We start from the raw sequence: 22,501 nt of genomic DNA, 5'->3' as shown, positions 1-22,501 counted from the left end.
TTGGGAAATTCTATGGCTGCTTCGTCTCTGACTTCACGCTTCCATGACGTCATCACAATGGCCCGGAATTTCCTCCTCGCCGAATCTGGCGCATGCGCACATCGAAAAAGAATGCGGACTTCGCAGCTCTCACAATATTAAATTGTTTGATGGCCATACTTTGATAAATCATGTCGAAAGCACCATCTCAGCCCGGCTCTTCGGGTGCCGCGGCCAACCTAGGACCTTCTTCGTCCTCCTCGTGCTCGTCTCCCTCGGCAGGTGGCACGACGTCCCCCGCTAACGTGCTGCACGCGCAGCCCGAGAAACCCCAGCACTACACGTACGTAACGAAACACCTTTACACCCACCTGATCGCTCATGCAAATCACACATCCTTCATGCATTAACAATTTTACGTGCCTTCCATGAGGTTAATGAGGTCAGATGATTTGGATCCAGAGCAGTTTTTGAAGGCCCATTAGTAGTAATAGATACAATGCATGTTTTTGAAAGATTCGGTGGCAATACGTCTTGTGCTTATTAAGCAAAATAAAAAGCGTGTGTTGTTTATGTCATGCATAATGGTTTACAGTTATGGTAAAAAGTAGTTTACCTTTAGTATTTGTAGTAAAATCATAGTAACCACAGATTTAACATAGTAGTGTTTAACCATGGTTTGGAGTTAAACCATGGTAATACAAATAGTACTTACTACACTTCTGCTATTATTCAAAATAACAATATAATAAAAACATGGTTACTTACAACACTTTTACTGTAATAACATGACGCAATACCACGTACAACGATGACGACTTCACCTTTAATATAGTAACATGATTACTATGCTTTTACTGTGTTGTGACCATAGTTACTACACTTTTAATATAATATAAACATGGCTAATGCACTTTTACTGTAATATCATAGTAACTTCACTTTTTACTATAGTAGTGTTTTTGTTGTTTACTACCCTTTTACTACAAATAAACCATGGTTATTTTTAATAGTAGATATTACGGTTAAAACGTATTTCATTTGGCTTTAACCTTTTTTTTAGGTTTCTTTAAGTTCATTTTAAAGTCCACTCTCATTTTAAAGGGGTCATATGACACGGCTAAAACAAATGTTATCGTTTGTTTTAGATGTAATGCAATGTGTATACACGAGTTAAGGTTAAAAAACGCTGTATTTTCCACATACGTGCATGTTTGTATCTCCTCTTTGCCCCGCCTCTCTGAAACGCTGGCTCTGAAAGCGAGCTGTGCTATGATTGGCCAGTTAACCAGTGCGTAGTGATTGGTCGAATACTGCAAGCGTGTGACGGAAATGTAAAGCCTCTTACCATATTTGGAACATCAGGTTCCAAAACAATTGTACTGACAGTACTGACTTGTGTATACATTTGGGCGGTCTTAGTCAACTCATACCACGAACTGACGTAGATTTGTGGGGGTGTGGCTACACGAGGCGTTTCAGGCAGGTCTGGGTGAGCATTCGCTTTTAGACAGAATGCATCTTTTGTTCCGGCACTTTTATTTTTGCAATTTTACGTGTCTAATACATGCATGGGCAACTTATAACAGAAAAACACGTGTTCGCGCCATACGACCCCTTTAATCTCTTGACCTTTAGCTTTCTTCATCATTAGGAGTTGTTTGTCTGATCTGTTTTGCTGTTGGTCAGGTATCTCAAGGAGTTTCGAACAGAACAGTGTCCCCTGTTTGTGCAACACAAGTGCACTCAGCACCGCCCCTTCACCTGCTTCTACTGGCACTTCCTGAACCAGAGACGACGGAGACCGATTCGCCGGCGAGACGGGACCTTTAATTACAGCCCTGATGTGTATTGTGCTAAATACGATGAAGGAATAGGGACGTGCCCGGACGGAGATGAGTAAGAACCTGCAGAAACTCCAATTCTGGCTTAAGGTACGCTGTCTGAGATGATGTTGATGTTTGTCTTTATTTTGTTTGATGTCAGGTGTCCTTTTCTGCATCGGACAGCGGGAGACACAGAACGCCGCTATCACCTGCGATACTATAAGACTGGCTCTTGTATCCATGAGACTGATGGGAAAGGGCACTGCAGTAAAAATGGCCCTCATTGTGCTTTTGCTCATGGCTCCCATGACCTCCGTAGCCCTGTCTATGACATCAGGTTGGTTGTAACCCGGAGTTATGTTTGTAGGTTTTTAAAGAGTAGTTTGCGAGTGTCAAGTTCCAAAAATATAATAAATAGTTGTCATAGTCATACAACTTGATGTGCCGTGTTTTCCAACTTCCAATTTGTGTCTGTCTTATGTTTTTTGCTACATTTTAAAATTGGGCACTTAAGTTGGCACACAAGAACCAGTGACCATTTAACGTCATTGACGTCAAGCCCTGTGTGATGCATATACAAGTTAAAAAGTGATTTGAGAGTAAATAAAACAAGCCTTTTGATTCATAGCCTGCCATTGAAGTTATAAAGTCATTAAGAATATTGCATTCACATTTTCTGTCTACTCTTATGATTAATTGTATTTATCTACTTAATTTCCTGTTGCTCAGAGAGGTTCAGGTCTTAGAATCCCAAGCTGCCACAGGATTGGTCGAGGGGCCATCTGGAGAGGGGCAGTCAGGGGTCGTGGCGAGCACGGCGCTCATAGAAAAGATTCTGAGCGAAGATCCACGCTGGCATGGTAAAACACGCAGAGCTGGCTTTAAGAATTAAACGTTACATTTGTGTATCATCTGTCATGCTTTTGTGTTCTCGTGCAGATAACAGTTTCGTTCTGACCCACTACAAGACTGAACTTTGCAAAAAACCTCCACGGCTGTGCCGTCAGGGCTATGCGTGTCCTTACTATCACAACAGCAAAGACCGCAGACGCAGTCCTCATAAACACAAATACAGGTTTGCACAACACATAACATAGCTTTATACTGAATGACTTTAAATTCTTTATTAGTGATAAAGTGGGAGATGTTTATACTGAAATGGAGGAAGTATGGAAGGTTACATGCTCTGAATGTGTATATCTTGACATAAACAAGATTTATGCATGTGATTTATTATATAATTATCATTAACAATTTAGGTCCAGTGTGTAATTTTTGGAGGATCTATTGACAGAAATGCAATATAATATATGTCTTCAGAGGTGTATAAAGACCTTACACAACGAAGCGTTATGTTTTTATGACCTTAGAATGAGCTATTTCTATCTACATACACCGCGGGTCCCCTTGCATGGAATTCGCCATGTTGTTTCTACAGTAGCCCTAAACGGACAAACTGCTCTACAGAGCGCGTTTCGTAAATACATTATCTCCTTCGGCAAAGAAGCGTGATGACGTGTTTGTCCTTTGTCAGTTGCCGTAGTGAAAGGGATGGGGGAGAGGTGGAGTGAGACGTTGGTTGCAATTCACAACCTCACCTCTAGATGTCACTAAAATTTCCACATTGCTCCTTTAAAGGAAAAATACAACAGCTGTTCTAAGCGGTTTCAATTTTCTCATTTTTTTATTTTAATTTTCCTTTTTGTTGGATGTTGACAAAAAGGTCTATAATGATAATGATAATGCAGTTCACTTCACAACACAACCAGAAATTCAGCTTTGTTGGAAATTGGACATTCTTATACACTTTTTTTTTTTGAATAAGTTTATATAAATCTACTTGATTCATATAAAATTCTCGAAATTGATTTACCTAACCTCCTCAGGTAAAAGCCAAATTGGACTATAGAAACATTAAATAATTATGAAGCATGAGAGGTACAGACTGCTCTCTGTAACAACTTAATTCAATTAATTCTCAATTTCCTGCTCTGTAGGATGTGATAAACGTCTCTTCCATCATAATTTTGTGTTACGCCTGTGCTTGTGTTTATGCTTGAAGAGCCCTGCCGTGCCCCGCGGTGAAACACAGCGATGAGTGGGGGGACCCCAGTAAATGTGAAAGCGGTGAAGGATGCCAGTACTGCCACACACGGACAGAACAGCAGTTCCACCCTGAGGTATATCAGGAAGTTAACTTCGGAAGAGAGACCCTATTATGGGACGGTATCTAGGGACCAGAATATTATAGATACTGGAAAGTGGCCTATTTTTCTTTTGGGCCTGTAAGCAACCTAGAACCCCTTATAGCAATGCCTTGACAACCACCGAAGAAAATCTAGTTTTTAAATGATCGTTTCATCCACAGATCTACAAATCCACCAAATGCAATGACATTCAGCAAAGTGGAAACTGTCCCAGAGGGCCGTTCTGTGCTTTTGCTCATTTAGAAAGTAAGGTTACAATACGCACTCGGACATTATTGTGCAATGCCATTTTATACCAATGCAGTCGGTACAAATATTTGTCCATCTTTGCATACCACGCATGACATTTTGTCAATTCTTTCTTCACAGAAATGAGTGTTAGTGAGGAGCATCTGGCTCCACAAAGCAGTTCTCCTCCTCTCGTAAGGTCCTGTTCTGCCCCCTCAGAAGACTTGAGCCAGATTGGACCCTGTCCCGCCACAGAGGAGGGGCTGCTGGGACGGGTTCTGCTGGAGGAGTCCTGCAGCATTGATGTGAGCCCTGGAGGAGAGGGAGGTTATGGGAAAGCCCCTGGGTTTGAACGGGAGGACCAGGTATAGTAATACCAATTTCTCTATTTGCATTTAAAATAATTCTAAAAATTGTGCATTCTTGCAATAAAAATATGGCCCCCATAATCATGAAACCCTAGAAATATATATAGGAATATAAAGATTTAATATTTCCATATGCATATATTTTTTATTTCCTGTGTCTGTCTGTCTGTTTGAGGGTCTTCTACATGTACTAAAATGCAAGCTTGCAAGAGATGTAATGTGAATTTTGAATTTGTTTTATGATTTTAACTTGACTATTTTGCACATAGGGCAAACATAAAAGTTTTGGACAGGAGCAGCGTAGCAGAGAAATCTCCATGCACAGCAAACAGGTGCTGTTTAAGAAATGCTTTCACGTGCATTTTACTCATTTCGGGGCTGTTTGGGTTATGTGATTAAATTTAGATCTAAAGTGAATTTTTTGACAAAATATTTGTCTGATCACTCTACTACCGAATACAGTTTCTTGCTAAAATTGTGAATTCATTCAGTGCCATGTGTTTTCAGGATATGTTAGTGTTTCTGCCCGTCGGCAGTCCTCTCAGTATGTCCTCCAGTATACCCTCCAGCCTGGCAGCCACCCCACCCAGCCCTGCACCCCCCGGCCCCTCGCCGGGCATGAATGCCAACGCCCTTCCTTTCTACCCAACAAGTGACACAGTGGAGTCTGTAGTGGGTAAGTGGAGGTTTGGAGACATAACTGGACATAAATACCGTGATATAGTAATAAAATAACACCGAGGCTTCATTTTTTTTACGGTAATATTTTTTTAAATGTTACCGTGTACAAGATTTATGACTGCTGTATTACATGTTTTTAACAGCATCTGTTTCTCCTCTTCATTAGAATCGGCACTAGATGATCTAGATCTGAATGATTTTGGAGTCTCGGCTCTGGAGAAAAGTCTAGAGAGCTCAGCGTTGCCCAGCATGGGTCTTATGTTGGGTAGGTGACATGCACACAGTTGCATAACATATTACATATGATTATACCCATTATTAAAATAAATTTCATTAATACGGAGTTTAAAATGAGCGAAAATTGCTGTGTGGGGGCTTAAAACAGCCTGTTATGTTTGGACATTTTGGCATTTATTGGATGAAGGATTTATAATCGACAGTATATGGAAGACACACGACAGTGTGTGACCTTGCTTATTTTCTTCCACAGGAGGCAGTCAGTTACAGTGTTCTGCACCTGTCAATATCCCTGGCTCTCTGAGTAGCCCCTCCCCTTTCAGATCGCCCTCACCTTCTCCGCCAATCAGAGCTCACCACTCTCCATTCCTTTCTGCACAACTGCCACAACCCAGCCAATCAGAGAGTAGCTTTTTGGGGACCTCTCATGGTTCTTTAGGTTTGCGTAATTTATAAATTGTACTTATTTGTCTGCTTTTTTGCAATGCTGCTTTTCCTGGTAAACCTATCGTATTTGTTTTGCAGGTTTAAACGGTATGAACAGCAGTATTTGGGAGCATTTTCCTACAGGCCAGAGTTCCCCAGGCACCCCACCTGCCCTGCTCTCAACAGGGGGCATGTATGCAGAGGCGTCCCGTCTCAAACAGGAAGTGGAAGAGGCACACAGAGTGCTAAAACGGTGGGACCACAGCTGGAGACAGATGACACAGGTCAGACCTAAGCTGTGTGTGTATGTGTATGGAAGGAATGCGAGACTATATTTTTTAAATGTCTATATTCTTCATTTTATAGCGTTTTTTTCTCTACTAATGATGTTTCTCGGGTACCAAAAAATTCTCACCTGTAGAAATGAACACGCTGTACCTTTAAGACTTGTGACTTATGTTATGATTGGCTAAGCATTTTGCCTGTCTATCAGGATGAGCCAAAGTGCAAAATACTGACTAAATACATTAAACTTGTTTCAAAAGAGCAAGAATGTTTCTCATGATAGTCCTTGCATAATAGACACACTAAGGTTTATTGAGAATGTATTCTCAGTATGTTCTTTTGTCTGCAGTCCTGGGCAGTCTTAAAAGCTGATGCAGAGGAGGCTCGTCTCCAGGCGGGACAGCTGGGTATTGAGGCAGAGCGGGCACGGCAGGCCGAAGAGGTGGCACAGCAACATGCTGCTGTCCTGGAGGAGGCTCTAGAGAGTCTACGGCACGCAGAAAACCCACACCTGCAGGTACACCAGCTGCAGTTACTGCACAGACTGCCGCTCAGCTCCATCTGCAGCCTTCAGGCCCAGATCTGCACCTGCTTACGGACTGTAGAACAGGTGATAACACACATCATACTGTACACCTTAAAGCAATATTTCAGAGGCAAAACAAAATTTCCCCATGTTTTACTCTCCCTCAAGGCATCCTGACTGAATATGACTTTCTTCTTGAAGAATAATGCAGTCGGAGTTATAATACCACGTATAATTTTCTTCCAAGCGGTAGAATGGGAGTGAATGGGGGCAATTTTTTGAAGCTCAAATGACTGTGTTTTTCCGGCAAATGACGGTGATGAAAGCTCCCGCTCTGAGGAGACGGTATACTATTGGATCAAAACGAAAAATGCCGCGTTCGTCACCGGAACTTACACGCCTGCGTCATTTGTCGGAAAAACAAGCCTCGGGTTCACGTGCAGTGGAGGGATAACGGAAGCTAGACATTAACGTTAATAGCGCTCTCAATATGGATATTTCTCTTAAACAAACGCATCGATTGGCTTCAGAAGACCTTTGTTAAGACCACGGAGCCGTGTCGAGCAGTTCTTTGATCGATGGATGCCTTTTTTGGAGCTTCAAAAAATTGCCCCCCATTCACTCCCATTCTACCGCTTGGAAGAAAAATGATACGTGGTATTATAACTCCGACTGCATTATTCTTCAAGAAGAAAGTCATATTCAATCAGGATGCCTTGAGGGAAAGTAAAACATGGGGAAATTTTTTTTGCCTCTAAAATATCGCTTTAACACGATAATGGTCCAAAAAAAATGGACGAGTAGATTTTTGTATAATATAATTTACACAGACACTCATATTGTTTAGATTGTAAAATGCAATTAAGTTGATTTGTTTGATAATAAATTGTCTAATGAGGATGGTTTTTATTACTTAAAGGGATAGTTCACCCAAAAATAAAACTTCTGTCGTCATTTATCCACACCCTCATCTTGTTCAAAACCTGTATGACTCATTCTTCTGAGTAACACAAAAGTTATTTTGAGAACCACTTTTAGTGGTTTTGTGTCCATACAATGGAAGTCAGTTGGGTCCAGTGGTGTTTGGTTACCAACTTTCTAAAAAATGTCTTTGTTCTGCAGAATGAGTGTTTGGAATGACAGGAGGGTTAGAAAATGAAATTTCGTTTTTGGGTATTACTATCAGTTTAGTTACAGCAATGACAATGATATTTTTTCACAATAATGAAAGTTATATTTACACATTACAATGATGTGTGTATTATTTAACACAACGAGTAAAAACATATATAAACTGTATATTACTATCAATTTTTTAAGTATAGAAACTGCACAATTTGATAACAACATCCTAAGTGATTGATTTTCTTTTTTTCTCCTAAGGAGAGGGAGAACATGTCCTTCATTATCATGAAGATGACATTTCAAAAAATTCAGAAATAGACTTCATTTCCTTGTGTGAAACATATTTTTCAATTTTCGTCTTTGATTACGCAGTAATACAGGCCCCGGATATTTCTTGATGATTATCACGTAATATTCTGACATACAAGTAGAGATGAGTAATGAGCTTGTTGGTTGGTAATGCATCTTTTTCTGCATCTTTCCTACTTTCAGGCTGTGTTCAGGAAGCAGAGATTATATTGTGTATCTTGCGATGAGATGGGTTCAGTCACGTTGCCATGCCAACACGGCCTGCACTGTGAACGATGTGCAGCCTCCACAGAATGCCCGCTGTGCACGGACCACCAGCAGAGCCTGAACATCCCACAGACTTAATCTATTACAATCCATATATCCTGACCTGTCACAGCTTCCTTTTTATTTAGATATTAACCTGATTTAATCTCGAGGGCTACATTTATCCCACTAGGCTGTTCTGTTCATTTATACAATGCAAGCCATTTAAGGAGACATCACATATTTAATCTTGGTCTTAATCTGAACCTCCTTAGACCGTTTGTTTCATAAGTGATAGTCTTGTTTACTGCACATTGAAGTCCATTTCCCTAAAAACCTTTATACCAGCATGCAGGGTTAACACCCAGACCTCAAAGAAGAGATCATTTTCAAACGTTACTGGAGAAAATTTGTGGAGAAATGACCAATGTGATGTATTCATGTTTAATGCGGTGGTTAAACACCTTGCAGATTTATGAATATTTTTATCATAATTATAATTGTCCATCGTCCCGTGTTAAAATTCAGATGGGGTAGATTTTGTAAAGGACTAACAATAGCGTTACTGTTTCAATTATGGCACATTTAAGTATACAACTTAAATAGAAATAATATTTCACAATTTGATGATACCAAATACTGAATAATATTCCCTATATGCTTTATGTAGAAGCAAAAGACATAAGACACATATAAAGACAATCTTTTCTACATTTTATAAACACAATGTGGAATGTCCTTCCCAAACATTCCGATATGTTTACAGAAAAAATGCAGTGCTTGTATCTTCAGTGCAGCTGGAATGACTTACCATACGGGGGGGTATTTCGTAATCAATACAGATTAGCATAATAGGTAGCTATATAGGAAATTTACCATTTTTGTAGGATTTTATTTTGAGAGTGGTCTCGATGGAAAGAGACCTCCACACTGCAAAAATGAAAAGGAAATCTCATTATTCTCAGGTTTTTGTTTTCAGACTAAAGATGCAAGTTTTTTTAAGTAATTCTTATAATGTGCGTATTGTTAAGTATGTTTGCCTGTTAACTAAACCAACAGCACATTCCCAACCACAGCTTTTGTTCATTTCTGTGAACGGGTGTCTGTGGAATCAGTGGAGAGTTGAATTCACACGCACTGATCATCAAACACACAATCTCAATGATAAGCTAAAGCTGTCGGAAGACAGCACGACTCCAATACGTTAAGTTTCTTTCGGATGATTTTGGTTGAATTCAGTTTGAAGGTAAAGTTACATGGGGGGTCAGCCGATGACTTCCTGTATGACCTCACTGTGAATTCAGAAATGACCTGCTCAGCTTTGTTCATATACAGTGTTTCTGATTTTGTAAAGGACAATAAACAAATGTATATTTTTGGATGAAATGGTTGTATTTTGATGTTTTAATAACGAATACAATGCTGTCACTGTACAACAAACAACACAGCACCCTATGAAGTAGAAAAATATGTTTATGCTTGCATAATTTAAAAGGATAGTTAACAAAAAATACATACATTTATATTATTCATTCACCCTCATGTTGTTCCTAATCTGTATGCTCTTTTAAACCCAAGGTTAAAATAAGGGCGAACTATAAAAAATAAAAGGCAGAAAAAATAGCATGTTCATCCCTGCAGATGTGAATTTTGTTGTTTTTAAGTCATCGTTTTGTTCTTAAGTTTCTTGAGACTTCTTTTCTCTCTGTCTGCGTAGCTTAACGAAAGCGTGAGCGCCTCTCTCGCCTTTTCTGGCCTCAAGTAACTTCAGGATATTTTCGCCTTAAAAAAAAGAGATAACATGAAATCATATTGCATCTCCAAACACTCTGGAAGTCATGTGTAGCTTGTACAGATATTTAAAGGGATAGTCCACACAAAAATAAACATTCTGTCACGAATTACTACACCCAAGTTATTCCAAACCTATATAAATTTCCTTGTTCTGGACATGTTAGCAATTTTTTGCACTGGGACATCATTGACTACCACGGTAGGGAAAAATAAAAATGGTAGTCAAAAGTGCCCCAGAAATGTTTGCATTCCTAAATTCTTCAAAATGTCTAATTTTGCGTTCAATTGAACAAAAAAAGATACAATAATTTTTCCTACTATGGTAGTCAACTATGGTGGGTGAACTTTAAAACTGCATTTAACAGTGACATACTGTTGGGTTTAGGATGCATCAGAGGCAGGCGGATCCGAGCGGGTGTAGGATTATTGTCTCCTCCCCCAACTCCCGGCACCGCCTTGAGAGAGAGGAACGCCTCTCCTTCAAAATCATCGCTCCTCAAGGTGTCATGGTCCAGTACGGTCACCAGCAGACAAGCCCCTGGAGACTGACACTGTTCTAATGTAATGAGACTGTGCCCAACACAAAAAGGGGTAAGTATGCCATTGTCTAAAAGGTTTCTTTGTATGACATTTGGTCTGTAATTGAATCTGCAAAGTGGCATATTGCCATGGGAGCGATTGGTGTGTGTGTGTTTACGTACAATTCAAAGCACTCTTCAAACAATGGGTTGAGATCACAGTTCTTGATCTTGGTTGAGCGTGACTCTACCTCGGGGAACACGTGCTTTGGTTCGAGAGACAGCTGAACAAACGGGTCACTGGAACCTGTAAAAGACATCATACAAATGAAACGAATATGTTATGTAGAGGCACAACTTTTGTGAGAAAGATAGACAGGATAGATTTAATTTAATGATCTAGATTTCATTTAACAATGTCATTTTCCCGCAGCTTGACTGTAATCTGCATGAATAACACTGACCATTAGAGTCGAGAGGAATGAGATTAACAGCATTCAGAACCTCCACATGCAGTTTCTTATCTGAGCGTCTATATGAGGTGATAAGAGTGACGGCTCCATATTTCTCTCCGGTAAACACTTTCTGTTAAAAAACGAAAACACACAAAACATCTCAGTAACAAATGCATGCAAGTGCTCACGGGTCATTTCCTCCCCTGTCGTCTCACCTGCTCCCACACTTTCCTCTCGAAGAATTTCTCTATCAGCTGGCTACAGCTTAAAGAGTTTTGTGTTAGCAGTGTTCGCAGTATCTGAGAAAACCAAAAGGAGAAATATAAGAGTCTCGGGCAAAGAGCGTCAAACAAATGGAAACAGTACGAACAACTGACCTTATATTCATCAGTATGTAGTGTCTCTAGAGGAAGTCCGTTCCCGTCAGCATGAAAACACTGTTCTAAACACTGCAAGAACAAACACAAAGTCTACTCAACAGGAAGTATACCAAAGTTTGCTTAAGGTTATGGCGAACAGTATAATGACCTCCAGCGAGTACAATAACCTCTGGAAGTAAACCACATTACTGTCTTCTTGCTGTGATATCTGATGCAGAATCTTAACAGAGTTCACCCACAATGGAGTAAGAAGACTGAGAAAAAGATAGAGAGAATAGGAGAAATTAAAAACTTTTATTATGTACGTAAATCTAATCACTTATTAGCGTAGCAAAATCTGTAGAATGTAGTAATACTGATATGTGACCCTGGACCACAAAATCGACATTCATCATCTGAATAAATAAGCTTTCCATTGATGTATGGTTTGTAAGGACAATATGTGGCCAACATACAACTATTTGAAAGTCTGGAATCTGATTTTCTCTGGAATTGAGAAAATCGCCTTTAAAATGTTGAGATGCATAGCAGGCTGTTGCTAACAAGAAACAGGTTTGTTTAATGCTCTCTATTGGCTTTCTGCTGTAATGCCGTTGTGGAAAGTAGATGAACCTGAAAGCAGAAATTCTAAGCTTTACTTAGATACCAAATTTTAGAGGGTAATTCTCAAAGAGCGGGGGCAGTAGCGAGCGATGTTTGTGGGCATGTTTCCAGCCATTTTTGTTCGCGATTTTGCCGCATCCGCTCACAAAAATAAAGTTTTGATATACTTATGGAAGGAAATTTACTAAATATCTTCATGAAACATGATTTTTACTTAATATCCTAATGATTTCTGGCATAAAAGAAAAAGCGATACTTTTGACCCATACAACAGTGTATTGTTGGCTTTTGCTATGCACTGTAAAAAATGATTTGTTGTTTTTTGTTGTTTCAACTTAAAAAAATAAGTTACCTGGTTGCCTTAAAATTTTAAGTTAGTTCAACTTAAAAATATTAGTTCACTTAATGAATTTGTTGCAAACTCGTTGTGTTGACTAATATTTTTAAGTTGAACTAACTTAAAAATTTAAGTCAACCAGGTAACTTATTTTTTTAAGTTGAAACAACAAAAAACAACAAATCATTTTTACAGTGTACAAATATACGCATGCGACTTGTGACTGGTTTTGTGGTCCAGGGTCATATGTCATGCTCAATAATTGTATGTAAAAAGCAATAGGATACCTGTTGAAATTCTCTTGAACCAAATTCTCATTCATATACTTGAGTTCTGTCTCCAGATATTTCATTAAAGGAACCACAGCCTGGATAAGAAATGTGGTCATATGCACTCAATATTTTTCAAATTCACAAACGATATAACATTTTTAAAATTATACCTTTAAGGAATAGTTCACTCTAAAATGAAAATTCACTCATTTTAGATAGGGATGCTCCAAACGATCATTGTAGGCCGATAATCACATTTTATGACTGGATCGGAACTCACGACCCGATCGCAATTCGGCACTTAAGTCTTTACATTTAATTACTGTAAAAATATAACAAAAATAAAACAAAGGCAACATGGCATTACTTTATCTGAAAAAAGGTTAACGGTGATCAGAGAGCTTACATACCAGTTAAGCATGCTTGAAGTATCAGAATCAGGAATTCGTATCGGCCGATCACAATGACCAGAAATCGGTACTCGTATCGGCAGCAAAAGTCCTGATCGTATCCCTAATTTTACACACTTTTAAACCATTGGAGTTTATGGATTACTTGTATGAAGGATGCATGTGCGTTGTGGAGCTTCAACAAGTTGGAGACCATTAATTGGCATAACAAAGCCAAGGAAAGCTAACATTATTTAAAACAATGTTTGTTTTGTGATAAAGAAAGAAAGTCTGCGATACATCGGGGATGCCCTGAGGGTGTTAAATAATAAAATAATTTTCATTTTCAGGTGAACTGTTCCTGTAAGCTGATGTGTCTTACTTGCTCTGTAGTTCTGGAGGGCAGCCTCTGACGTGAAGCCATGTTGCGAACATGTGACTCTATGTCTCTCTTTAACTAAAGTGAGAAGACAATACATCACATCCGGCTCTAATCTTCCATAGAAACCTAATGACGTAGTCACTTGTACCATACCTTCTTCCCAAGTGTGTCGACGGCCGAGCGAATCTCTCTGTTGAGGGCAGACTGTGTGTGTTGTAGCTGGGACGGAAGCGTGTTCTGAAACTGGGTTTCTCCAATCACGTTTTGCGTACGTTCCCGAAGCCCCTCCCAGTTGAGCTTCTTTGGCAGATGGTTCAAAACCGTGTGCAGATGCTCCAAATCGTTCACCACTACACACAGCTGGACGGAGAAACATACAATTAAAACTACAGGTGATAAAAAACATGTTCAAAATTCTCATCATCACCTTACCATGTTGATAGCACTGCCGTGATCCGAGTCCACGGAGAGCTCCTTCACACGGGCTTTCAGCATCTGGCAGTATGTTGAAGCGATCTTACAAACATCCTAAAACAGACAAGACATGAAGGTCTATTCACATTGACCACAATGCAAAAAAAAGAGAAGCGTGACATGAGTGCATGGACGCACTAGTAAATATACCTTACAAGTGTATTCTGTTTATATAAAACATTAAAAAGCAGTTTGCAAGTTGACCAAAGTGCTGAACAGAAAAAAAGAAAATAAACAAGGGTGCCCACCTCTGTGAGTTTGACCATAAGCATGAAAGCCTCTTCTGGGTCAGGCCAGCTTAACTGTTCCCACAGCTGAGCGATGGGATGCAAACACGCTGCGATGTCCACCGCAGAAGAGCTGTGCTTGATGGGTGCTGCTCCGGTCTGCATCGGAAGCAACTGCAAATAGATTGGATATCACAAACAGCTGCTTTGCACAAATAAAGCTTTGAAATGAGTGAAGTATTCATATTTTTTCATCTTCACTGTTTGCTTTTGAGGACGATTGAAAAGAGTGCTGGTCTTACCTGATCCACCTGTACAGCCTTTTCCACCCTCTCCATTGTGGTGCTAAAGGCTTTATTTAACCAGTATGGAAGAGCATCTCTAAAGTCCTCATGAAAACTCGAGAGCTGCAGCACTTTCGCCCTAAACAAAGACATTTAAGCTTCAACTTCAACTTGACATTGACATTTTGCCTTTCCAAAGTCACATTTCAATATGTTCATTGGACAAATATTCATTTAATATGAGGTCATGAAACTACATTCATAAAATGAATGCAAATATTTGCAGGGAAAGATGCAGGGCATGCATTTAATACGAACATCTGACCTTTTTTGTAAATAGGCTTTCTCTTTGTGTATCGCCTGTAAAGTCGTATAAACAGTAAACAAACTGTTTGCCAGCGGCTGATCCATTTGATTCTCCAACTGAGAGAGAGTCGCTCGTAACTCATCCGCCAACTGTACACACATGCAGGTACAAACACAAACTCAACAAATGTATTTCTCATAGAGAAAGACTGATAAGGACAATAATGCATCATTATGTGTATACTTGATTCTCACCAAGGAGTCCAGCTTCTGGTAAACTACAGTAAAAACGTCCAACTGCACAGCACTGAAAACACAAAGAAGAACAGAACACAGATGGGACATCAGAGTTTCTCATCTAAAACTTGAATTCATTTATTTAACTTATTAAATTATTCATTTAAAAAAAATACAATACATAGGCAGCATAGGCAGGCTCAATTTCTATATGAATACTATAACATTTGATCAGATAAACATTGATCAAACATTAAAATGTAACGGGTTTTTTTTATTTTACCTTACAAACACCTTGTTCCAGACATCTTTACTGAGCCGAATGTCTTCCTGCATTTCTCCAATCAACCGAGAGAGGGCGCTGACTGTCTCTAACAGATCCTGTCAAAAAGCACTGACAATTAACCTAAACGCATAGATAAATCTGGATATCAGAATTTAGAGTAATAATAACGACAATATTAAATAAATAATATAGGTATACGTATACTACGTATTGAGAATAAATAAAATAAATGCACATGCTCTCTCACCTTGGTCATGGGTTGATGTAAACCTTTTTTGATGTTGAACCATTCTACTGTACCAGTCTGATAGAAAAATAAATAATTCAGTTAAATTCCTTTACAATTAATCGTCAGCATTTAAGAAAACAGATGTTTAAATACTTTTTAAAAAGGTGCGCTTATATGATTTTGTATTGTGATAAGATCAACATAGGCTATATAATAATTTATGATTTATGTTACTCACAGCAACAGCGTCTGCGACCTCAATGTGCAAGTCAAACTGTGCGGGATTGAGATTCTGAAAAGCTCGAGTCTTACAAATCTGTACAAGAACTCTGCAAAAGCATCGAATTAATTATATAATGAATTATTCATTGATAAAATAACTTCAGCTGGATATTATCATGCATGTCTGTGTGTTACCTAAGCAATGTATGTAGCCGTGGTGTTGTTTTTGGGGTTGGAGGAAAGATGTCTCTGTATTTGGACACTAAGCAGAGCCCATACTGGAGAAAGCCGTGCAGAGAATCACCTAACTCCTGCTTCTGTTAAAAAACACATAAAAACACATTTACCATGCTGTCTAACATCTGTTGCTTTTATATGCATAAAATATATACAGAATTAGTTAGCATTAGTATTTTCCTTTTCTTATATTACCATGTGAAATGAACTACTGTGTATTAATACTGTATATCATACTGTGTATGGTTGTATGCAAAAAACCTTAGAACTTTAACACTGTAAAAAAAACATACAGAATTTTACAGAATTTTAACAAATTTTCCACGTAAAATGTATTTTAGAAATACGGTCAAAACGTAAAAATTTAAACGGGAAATACAACGGGAAAAACATGTAATTTTACAGAGTAAAAACAGTTTTACAGTTTATTTCTGGAGCCCAGCTGCCAGGAAATTTGATCTTTTACAGTTTATTTTTGAAATACGGTCAAAAACTGTAAAATTATAGAAAAATTACAAAACAATTTATTATATATCCTTATATCCTGTAATTTTACAGGAAAAATATTATTTTACGGTATATTTCTGTCGCTCCAGCTGACAGAAAAAAACAGGGTTTTTTTTGGAATTTGTTTTACTGTAATCATCACACAAACCTGTTGACATTTACATTTAAAATTAGTCATTTTTAACATGTAGGCCTAATTTTGTCTTTTGTAGGCCTAACATGTAGGACAGAATTTTCCTTTTGAAGATGAACTACTCCTTTCAAGCAGAAATGTTTTGTGTATCTTTATTAGATGCTGTTTAAGTGCTTCATGTGAGAGTAAGGCTTTACCGCAGTATCACAGTGGGCTAGATATTATGATATCATCTCACACTGCTGATTTCCATGGTAGCACATCATGTGATACCGTTGCAACATCGACACTGCTGAAAGTTTTTCTAATTCTGTGCATCCACACCCTCTCTACACACACTCACAAACTGTGCGTTTGACATCTCACATTAATAACTAACCTGCAGATAGGGAAGTTCTTGCTGGTCCCAGTGATATTCTATACTGGTTAGCTGATGGAAAAGTACGGTTGAGTCCACCTCCAGGCTCTGGTAGAGTTTACTGTATGCCACCCACTTCCTGTATAATCCCACAAACATTTGAACAGAATTCAGTGTTTATTCAACTTGTTACATCGGCACTGTGAAAGAACATATTGAGTTCAACTGACTTTGGGTTTTGTAAAAGCATTAAACTGTATCCTGACTACTTGGTTAGTTTAGTTTGTGCGACATGCTTACGCCAGATCTTGAAGAAAGGGTGAGATTTCATTCTGCGTGGCGTAGTACTCGAGCAGCGCAGTTCCCTGCCCACACAGATCTCCTTTCCACGGGGTACTGTCCTGAGGGGTAAGATTGAAGAGAGATACAACAAATGAGAAATATATGAAGAGTTTATTTTGCAAAATAATTCAAAAATCATGTTTTTCTTTATGCAGCTAACCAACACAACAAAACACAATAAAAACATGATAACATAATTAAAAAATTGAACATTTTTTAAAAACGGAGTTATCTGTTTTTGCAAATAAACTCTCCATATGAAGTGTAGTGGGATTAAAGAGCATCCACGATCCATTATGTCAAGAGTAAAAACATATAGTTGACATTACGTATATACATTTGACATTAAGCAGTTTAACTTTGTAAAATTCACATATTGTTGGCTCACTGACAAAATGTTAAATGCTCTCTCATTTCTAAGTCGCTTTAGATAAAAATGTCTGCTAAATGAATAAATGAAATGGCAAAATTGATGCTCAGAAGCGTATCGAGTGCCCTATTTCACGCAAGAACAAACATTAGTGTGGTGTTGGCAGTGCTGTTTGACTGAATATTGGTTACACAACCAGTGCCAGTTTCAAAGCCCCATTAAGCAACCAGATCTTTCATCATTTCAAAAGAAACTTTCAGCAGTTGCTCATCAATCGCTGATATTCTCTGTTAAGATATTTACTGTACACAATCATTGCAACCTATTGCCTTCTCAACGCACACTATTCAGAGCCGTTTACAAATATACCGTACGACCATGTGACATAGCAAAATGTATATTTTATAACAATATGTAATTTTATTGTATTAATATTTACATGTATTATATAAAATAGCGTAGAGATGTATCTCTTATAGAAGAGAGATGTATCATCATCACAGTGCTCTCACTCTATAGGACACATTTACACATTTATTTGTCAGCTACCCATACATTTAGGGTCATTTACCTGTTGTTTAGAGATATGAGCTTGAACAAACTGCTGCAGGATGCCACAGTAGTTCACATAAGGACTCCGTCCAGCACTCAGGCTATCATCTTTCTGGTAGTCAAAAACAACCATATTCATGATATTCAAGGCTATATGTTGTTCAGCCATGCAATGGTGATGACATGCAGAATCAACAATCTTACAACAGACATCTAAATAAATAATATGTGCATATATTTATGCTCAGTTCTCAAAAATTACAAGATGAACTGAAAGCAACGCAGTCTTACATGCTGTGTGAACATTCAGTTTCACTTCTTTTATTGCAAGGTAGGGAGCTTAACATTTTGCTTGTAGTTTTGTGATTTTACCAAATTTCATTATGTTAAATAACATACAGGATAAACTCTTACCTCTTTATGAATGAATTTAAGTTGAAGGTGGCATTGTCCTCTGTCTGGGTATGTCTCTGTTCGGGGCTCTAGGATATACCACGAGTCTTCTGTGCAGTGCAGGTTCTGTAACACATACACCATAACATATGACAGGCTTAAGAAACATAAACAAATCATCCGTTAAAAAGCAGTCTATGCACAGTATAGTCATACAGATGTGGGAGTCAAAACGGTGTAACATACCTTTAATTTTAGAAAAATATTCCCCAAAAAATCATCCTGACCTTTTTCTTTTTTTGCATCTTTTAGCATCCTGTGTGGAGGTGAACATTAATAAACTAATAAGCACTGAAACTAAATGGATACATCAGAAAACATGTTTTTTATGCGTGTGAATTAATCCTATAATTTACCTTTTAAGTCCATGAATGTTTGTGCGAAACTCATCTAATTTTTGCACAAGGGAAACCTCTTCATCTTTGTCCCTGTAAAAAACATTCGAATTACTGTAATTATATTCCGTGTAAAAACAACTTCTGTATTTCTTGTATTTATTTTTGCGCTCACCACATCTCAATGTAAAAGCTGGCACTTGATAAGTCTTTAAACCCCCTGTACAAGAGGAAATATAAGAGACAATAACTAAATCAATTCAATTCTTATTGCAAATGAGAGGCAGGAAATGCATTTTTTTTATTTTTAATAAATGTATTGCTGTGCATTTAAAACCGGCTTAATGTGCTATATCCAGAAAAATAAAAGCTTGATAACATTCGGATTCTGAAAATATTTAAATAATTATATTTAAATACTAGTGACACAACCGCAAATGTATAAATAACTCATCAGCTGATGAAATGGTCTCGTGCTATAGGAATGTGGCACTTACAGTTTGAAGGTTTCGTCCCAGATGGGGTTAAGCGTCTGTATTTTAATGGTCGTCTGGAACTCCTGTCCCTCAACTGAGTCTCGAACTACTGCCTTCTGAGGTTTTTGAGAAGATCCACCACCGTGAGTGTCTTTACCTTCATTTAAGATCATCAGCAGGCAGTACGGATCACTAAATCCTGTTAGCAGAAATGGTTAGATACATGCAGTACTAGTAATATAATGTTTTCTTTTTATAATTTTTTAGCTTGAAAATGTCAGTAGTAAATACAATTATGCAATGATGCTCTATGGGAAGTTCACAGATTAACTTTTACCGCTAATATCTTTCCCCAGAATTCCTTTGGCTTGCTTTACATTAACCATCACACAGTAGACTGGGGCCTATGGAGAGATTCACATACTGTTTAACATTTAAGAAGTACCAACATAAAGAATGTCACAATAGTCATAACATCAGTCGCATTGTCTTACCAGTGAACTTTGGACTTTCTCACTCAAGGTTTTATGCTCTTCGTCAGTCATGGAAAACGACTGTAAGAGACTCCATATTTCAGAATTATATTAACTTGGACTGCTAAAAAATCTTTGGTAGTGGGGAAAGTGTATGTTGGCTTACCTCTTTGACGTAATCCTGTAACTGCTTGTCACTGTATTGTTCTTTTGTGTGCGATCTTCCCAAGCGATGAGTGATCGTGTACAGAAGCTCCTTGTACAGCGGCTTCAGCTGCAGGGACAGAAATGTTCATGATTTTAAACAGATCACATAAAAATACAACTAATTAGTTAACTAATAGTGCTACCTCTTTCTCTTTATGTTTTCTCTCAATCTCCTCCGGGTTCTCAGTCTCTTTGAAAACCTTTAACATGATAAAATTACAATTTATTTAAAATAATCAAATTATAATGTATAACAAATGAGATGTGTTAAATAGAATGAAGAATTTGTACCCTCGGTTTTCTGGTCATGCCTAATTTTCTTGCAGGGGATGACTGCGAGAAGAGGAACATTCAGTTTAAAAGAAAGAAAGAAAGAAAGAAAGAAAGAAAGAAAGAAAGAAAGAAAGAAAGAAAGAAAGAAAGAAAGAATCTCATACAGTACCTGTCTCTGTCGGATTCTATTGGACCCTGCACTTTCTGTGTGGGTCTACAAACAGAATAAAAATGTTGAATTATTAAAAAAAAAGTATCTAAAAACTTATTATATATAACTTTACTAAAAACAATCAAAACTATTACAGTTGGAAATTACAAAATAAACTTGTGTTAAAACTCAACACTGTATTCAAAGACTTTGTGAAAATAGCAAATATTTCACGTATCTTTATCCAAGACAGCTATAGTATCTGGTGAAATAAATAAACTGGAAAATACTTTTGCAGGAAACCTTTTGTGATCACTTATCAAATGTGCTCCACACGGAACACAGCCATGCAAATACAATATTTGACAGTTCATCTGTCGTCTCTGCTCCGTTCCCTTTACAGCTGTATGGAAACTTCACCATAGTGACCCACCATCAAAAGCTTAAAGTTGTGGTATGATACACATACATTTTACAAAAGACATATCAAAGCAACCCCAACACACTGCTGGAACAGAAACCAACAGCTTGGATCATGTGATCCAGAAAGGCTGAAAATATTGTAAACAGCATCGTTTCCAAGTTTTGTGAGACACAAGAATGTTGAATGAAATACATTTCACAAGAGCAATAATCACAGATGTCTAATTTTTTATCTATTCTTTTATTTTGATATGCAGATTTTAGGTCAAAAAATGAAAGCAGCTAGTAAGATTTCACCATTTTCCACCTTATTTTGCAATTCATAATTGTTTAAAATTGTCCTGCGGTGAGACAATCAAACATTTTTCCATTAACACTTCATAATTTTACAAGAATTTTACAAGAAATGGCTTGAGATATTATGTACCCTCTACAATTTTATGGTTATCAGACCACACTTCATATTTTACACTCAAAAAGTTGTAAAAACGGTACAGTTGATGACTGTAAAGTGATATAATTCACTAACCTCTTTAGGGGGAAGCAGCAGGTTTTCCCCTTGTGTAGATGCCCCATCTTGGACAGGCACCATGTTTTGTCGCTCTCTTTACAGTTGTTTCTGACATACACCCTTCACATGAGAGATACTCCACAATCGATTCATCAAAACTCCAAAACTCTAGAAACAAAATCAGTATTTTATAATGCTTCTTTTTCCTGCTGTTTGTAAATCATATGCGTCTTCACACGGTCTTAAGAGCACAGTTGTTCATGTAGGGTGCGGAAGTTGCCATTTCCTGTTAAAGGTCGGACCTGCAACCTAACTGTTTTCTTCATACAGCAAAAGCTGTCACCGCAGTTTTAAACGCCTGTCTCCTACTGATCTTCTGTCACTCCATCTTCCTTCCGTTTCTTGCCACATTCTCTACTCCCCTCCTGCTTGATTCCTTTCATCTTTTATTTTTGTTCAATCACCACTGAACAGTTTTGGCCGGTTTTTTTGACATAGCTATATTGAACTAACTTTGCATTATGTAACACAGCTGGTCTTTGTAATGCTTTATGAGGTCTGATGCATATCAACAGATAACAGGCAACAATAAATAGAACACCATTGATTTGCATTAGGACATGAATAATCTAATCGGAGGGAAACAATCGTGTGGTATTCGATCAGGGTAAAGGCCTCAAACGTCTGCTTTTGTGGGAAGAATCAAGATAAAGAATGATGTGTCTGACAAATTCAGATAAACCGGTAGATATCTTAAATCTAATGCTAGATAGACCGGATTGACTCTTGATTTAGAACATTAACTACAGTAGGCTAGGAAGCATAAAGATTATATTCATTTAAATTCTCAAGTTCATTTTTA

General features: G+C 38.0%; 2 protein-coding genes across 2 annotated transcripts; one reads left to right on the top strand and one right to left on the bottom strand.

Annotated features, from left to right (window-relative positions):
- Positions 1-78: 78 nt before the first annotated feature.
- Positions 79-8,542, top strand: unk (unk zinc finger). The gene is made up of 15 exons (XM_057358126.1): positions 79-322; positions 1,669-1,878; positions 1,966-2,142; positions 2,535-2,665; positions 2,745-2,880; positions 3,868-3,985; positions 4,174-4,258; positions 4,382-4,605; positions 4,878-4,940; positions 5,116-5,284; positions 5,456-5,554; positions 5,780-5,965; positions 6,052-6,236; positions 6,587-6,847; positions 8,381-8,542. Exons 1-15 carry the CDS (start codon positions 171-173, stop codon positions 8,540-8,542), a joined length of 2,358 nt encoding a protein of 785 aa, XP_057214109.1. The 5' UTR covers positions 79-170.
- A 1,570-nt stretch (positions 8,543-10,112) lies between these two features.
- On the bottom strand, positions 10,113-22,016 carry unc13d (unc-13 homolog D (C. elegans)). The gene is made up of 34 exons (XM_057358125.1): positions 21,658-22,016; positions 20,724-20,768; positions 20,573-20,614; positions 20,425-20,481; positions 20,241-20,348; positions 20,096-20,155; positions 19,939-20,005; positions 19,623-19,800; positions 19,301-19,345; positions 19,147-19,218; positions 18,977-19,046; positions 18,752-18,856; positions 18,357-18,449; positions 17,374-17,474; positions 17,095-17,212; positions 16,034-16,155; positions 15,855-15,945; positions 15,635-15,691; positions 15,385-15,482; positions 15,120-15,171; positions 14,884-15,014; positions 14,577-14,697; positions 14,296-14,448; positions 14,006-14,101; positions 13,727-13,933; positions 13,574-13,648; positions 12,818-12,897; positions 11,739-11,844; positions 11,588-11,659; positions 11,426-11,509; positions 11,220-11,340; positions 10,939-11,062; positions 10,611-10,807; positions 10,113-10,225 (listed from the first exon to the last, which is right to left on the bottom strand). Exons 1-34 carry the CDS (start codon positions 21,718-21,720, stop codon positions 10,122-10,124), a joined length of 3,315 nt encoding a protein of 1,104 aa, XP_057214108.1. The 5' UTR covers positions 21,721-22,016; the 3' UTR covers positions 10,113-10,121.
- Between the last annotated feature and the right edge of the window lie 485 nt (positions 22,017-22,501).

Source organism: Triplophysa rosa, linkage group LG18, assembly GCF_024868665.1.
Source record: "Triplophysa rosa linkage group LG18, Trosa_1v2, whole genome shotgun sequence".
In the NCBI taxonomy this organism is placed as follows: domain Eukaryota; kingdom Metazoa; phylum Chordata; class Actinopteri; order Cypriniformes; family Nemacheilidae; genus Triplophysa; species Triplophysa rosa.
This window is presented reverse-complemented; position numbering and strand designations above follow the sequence as displayed.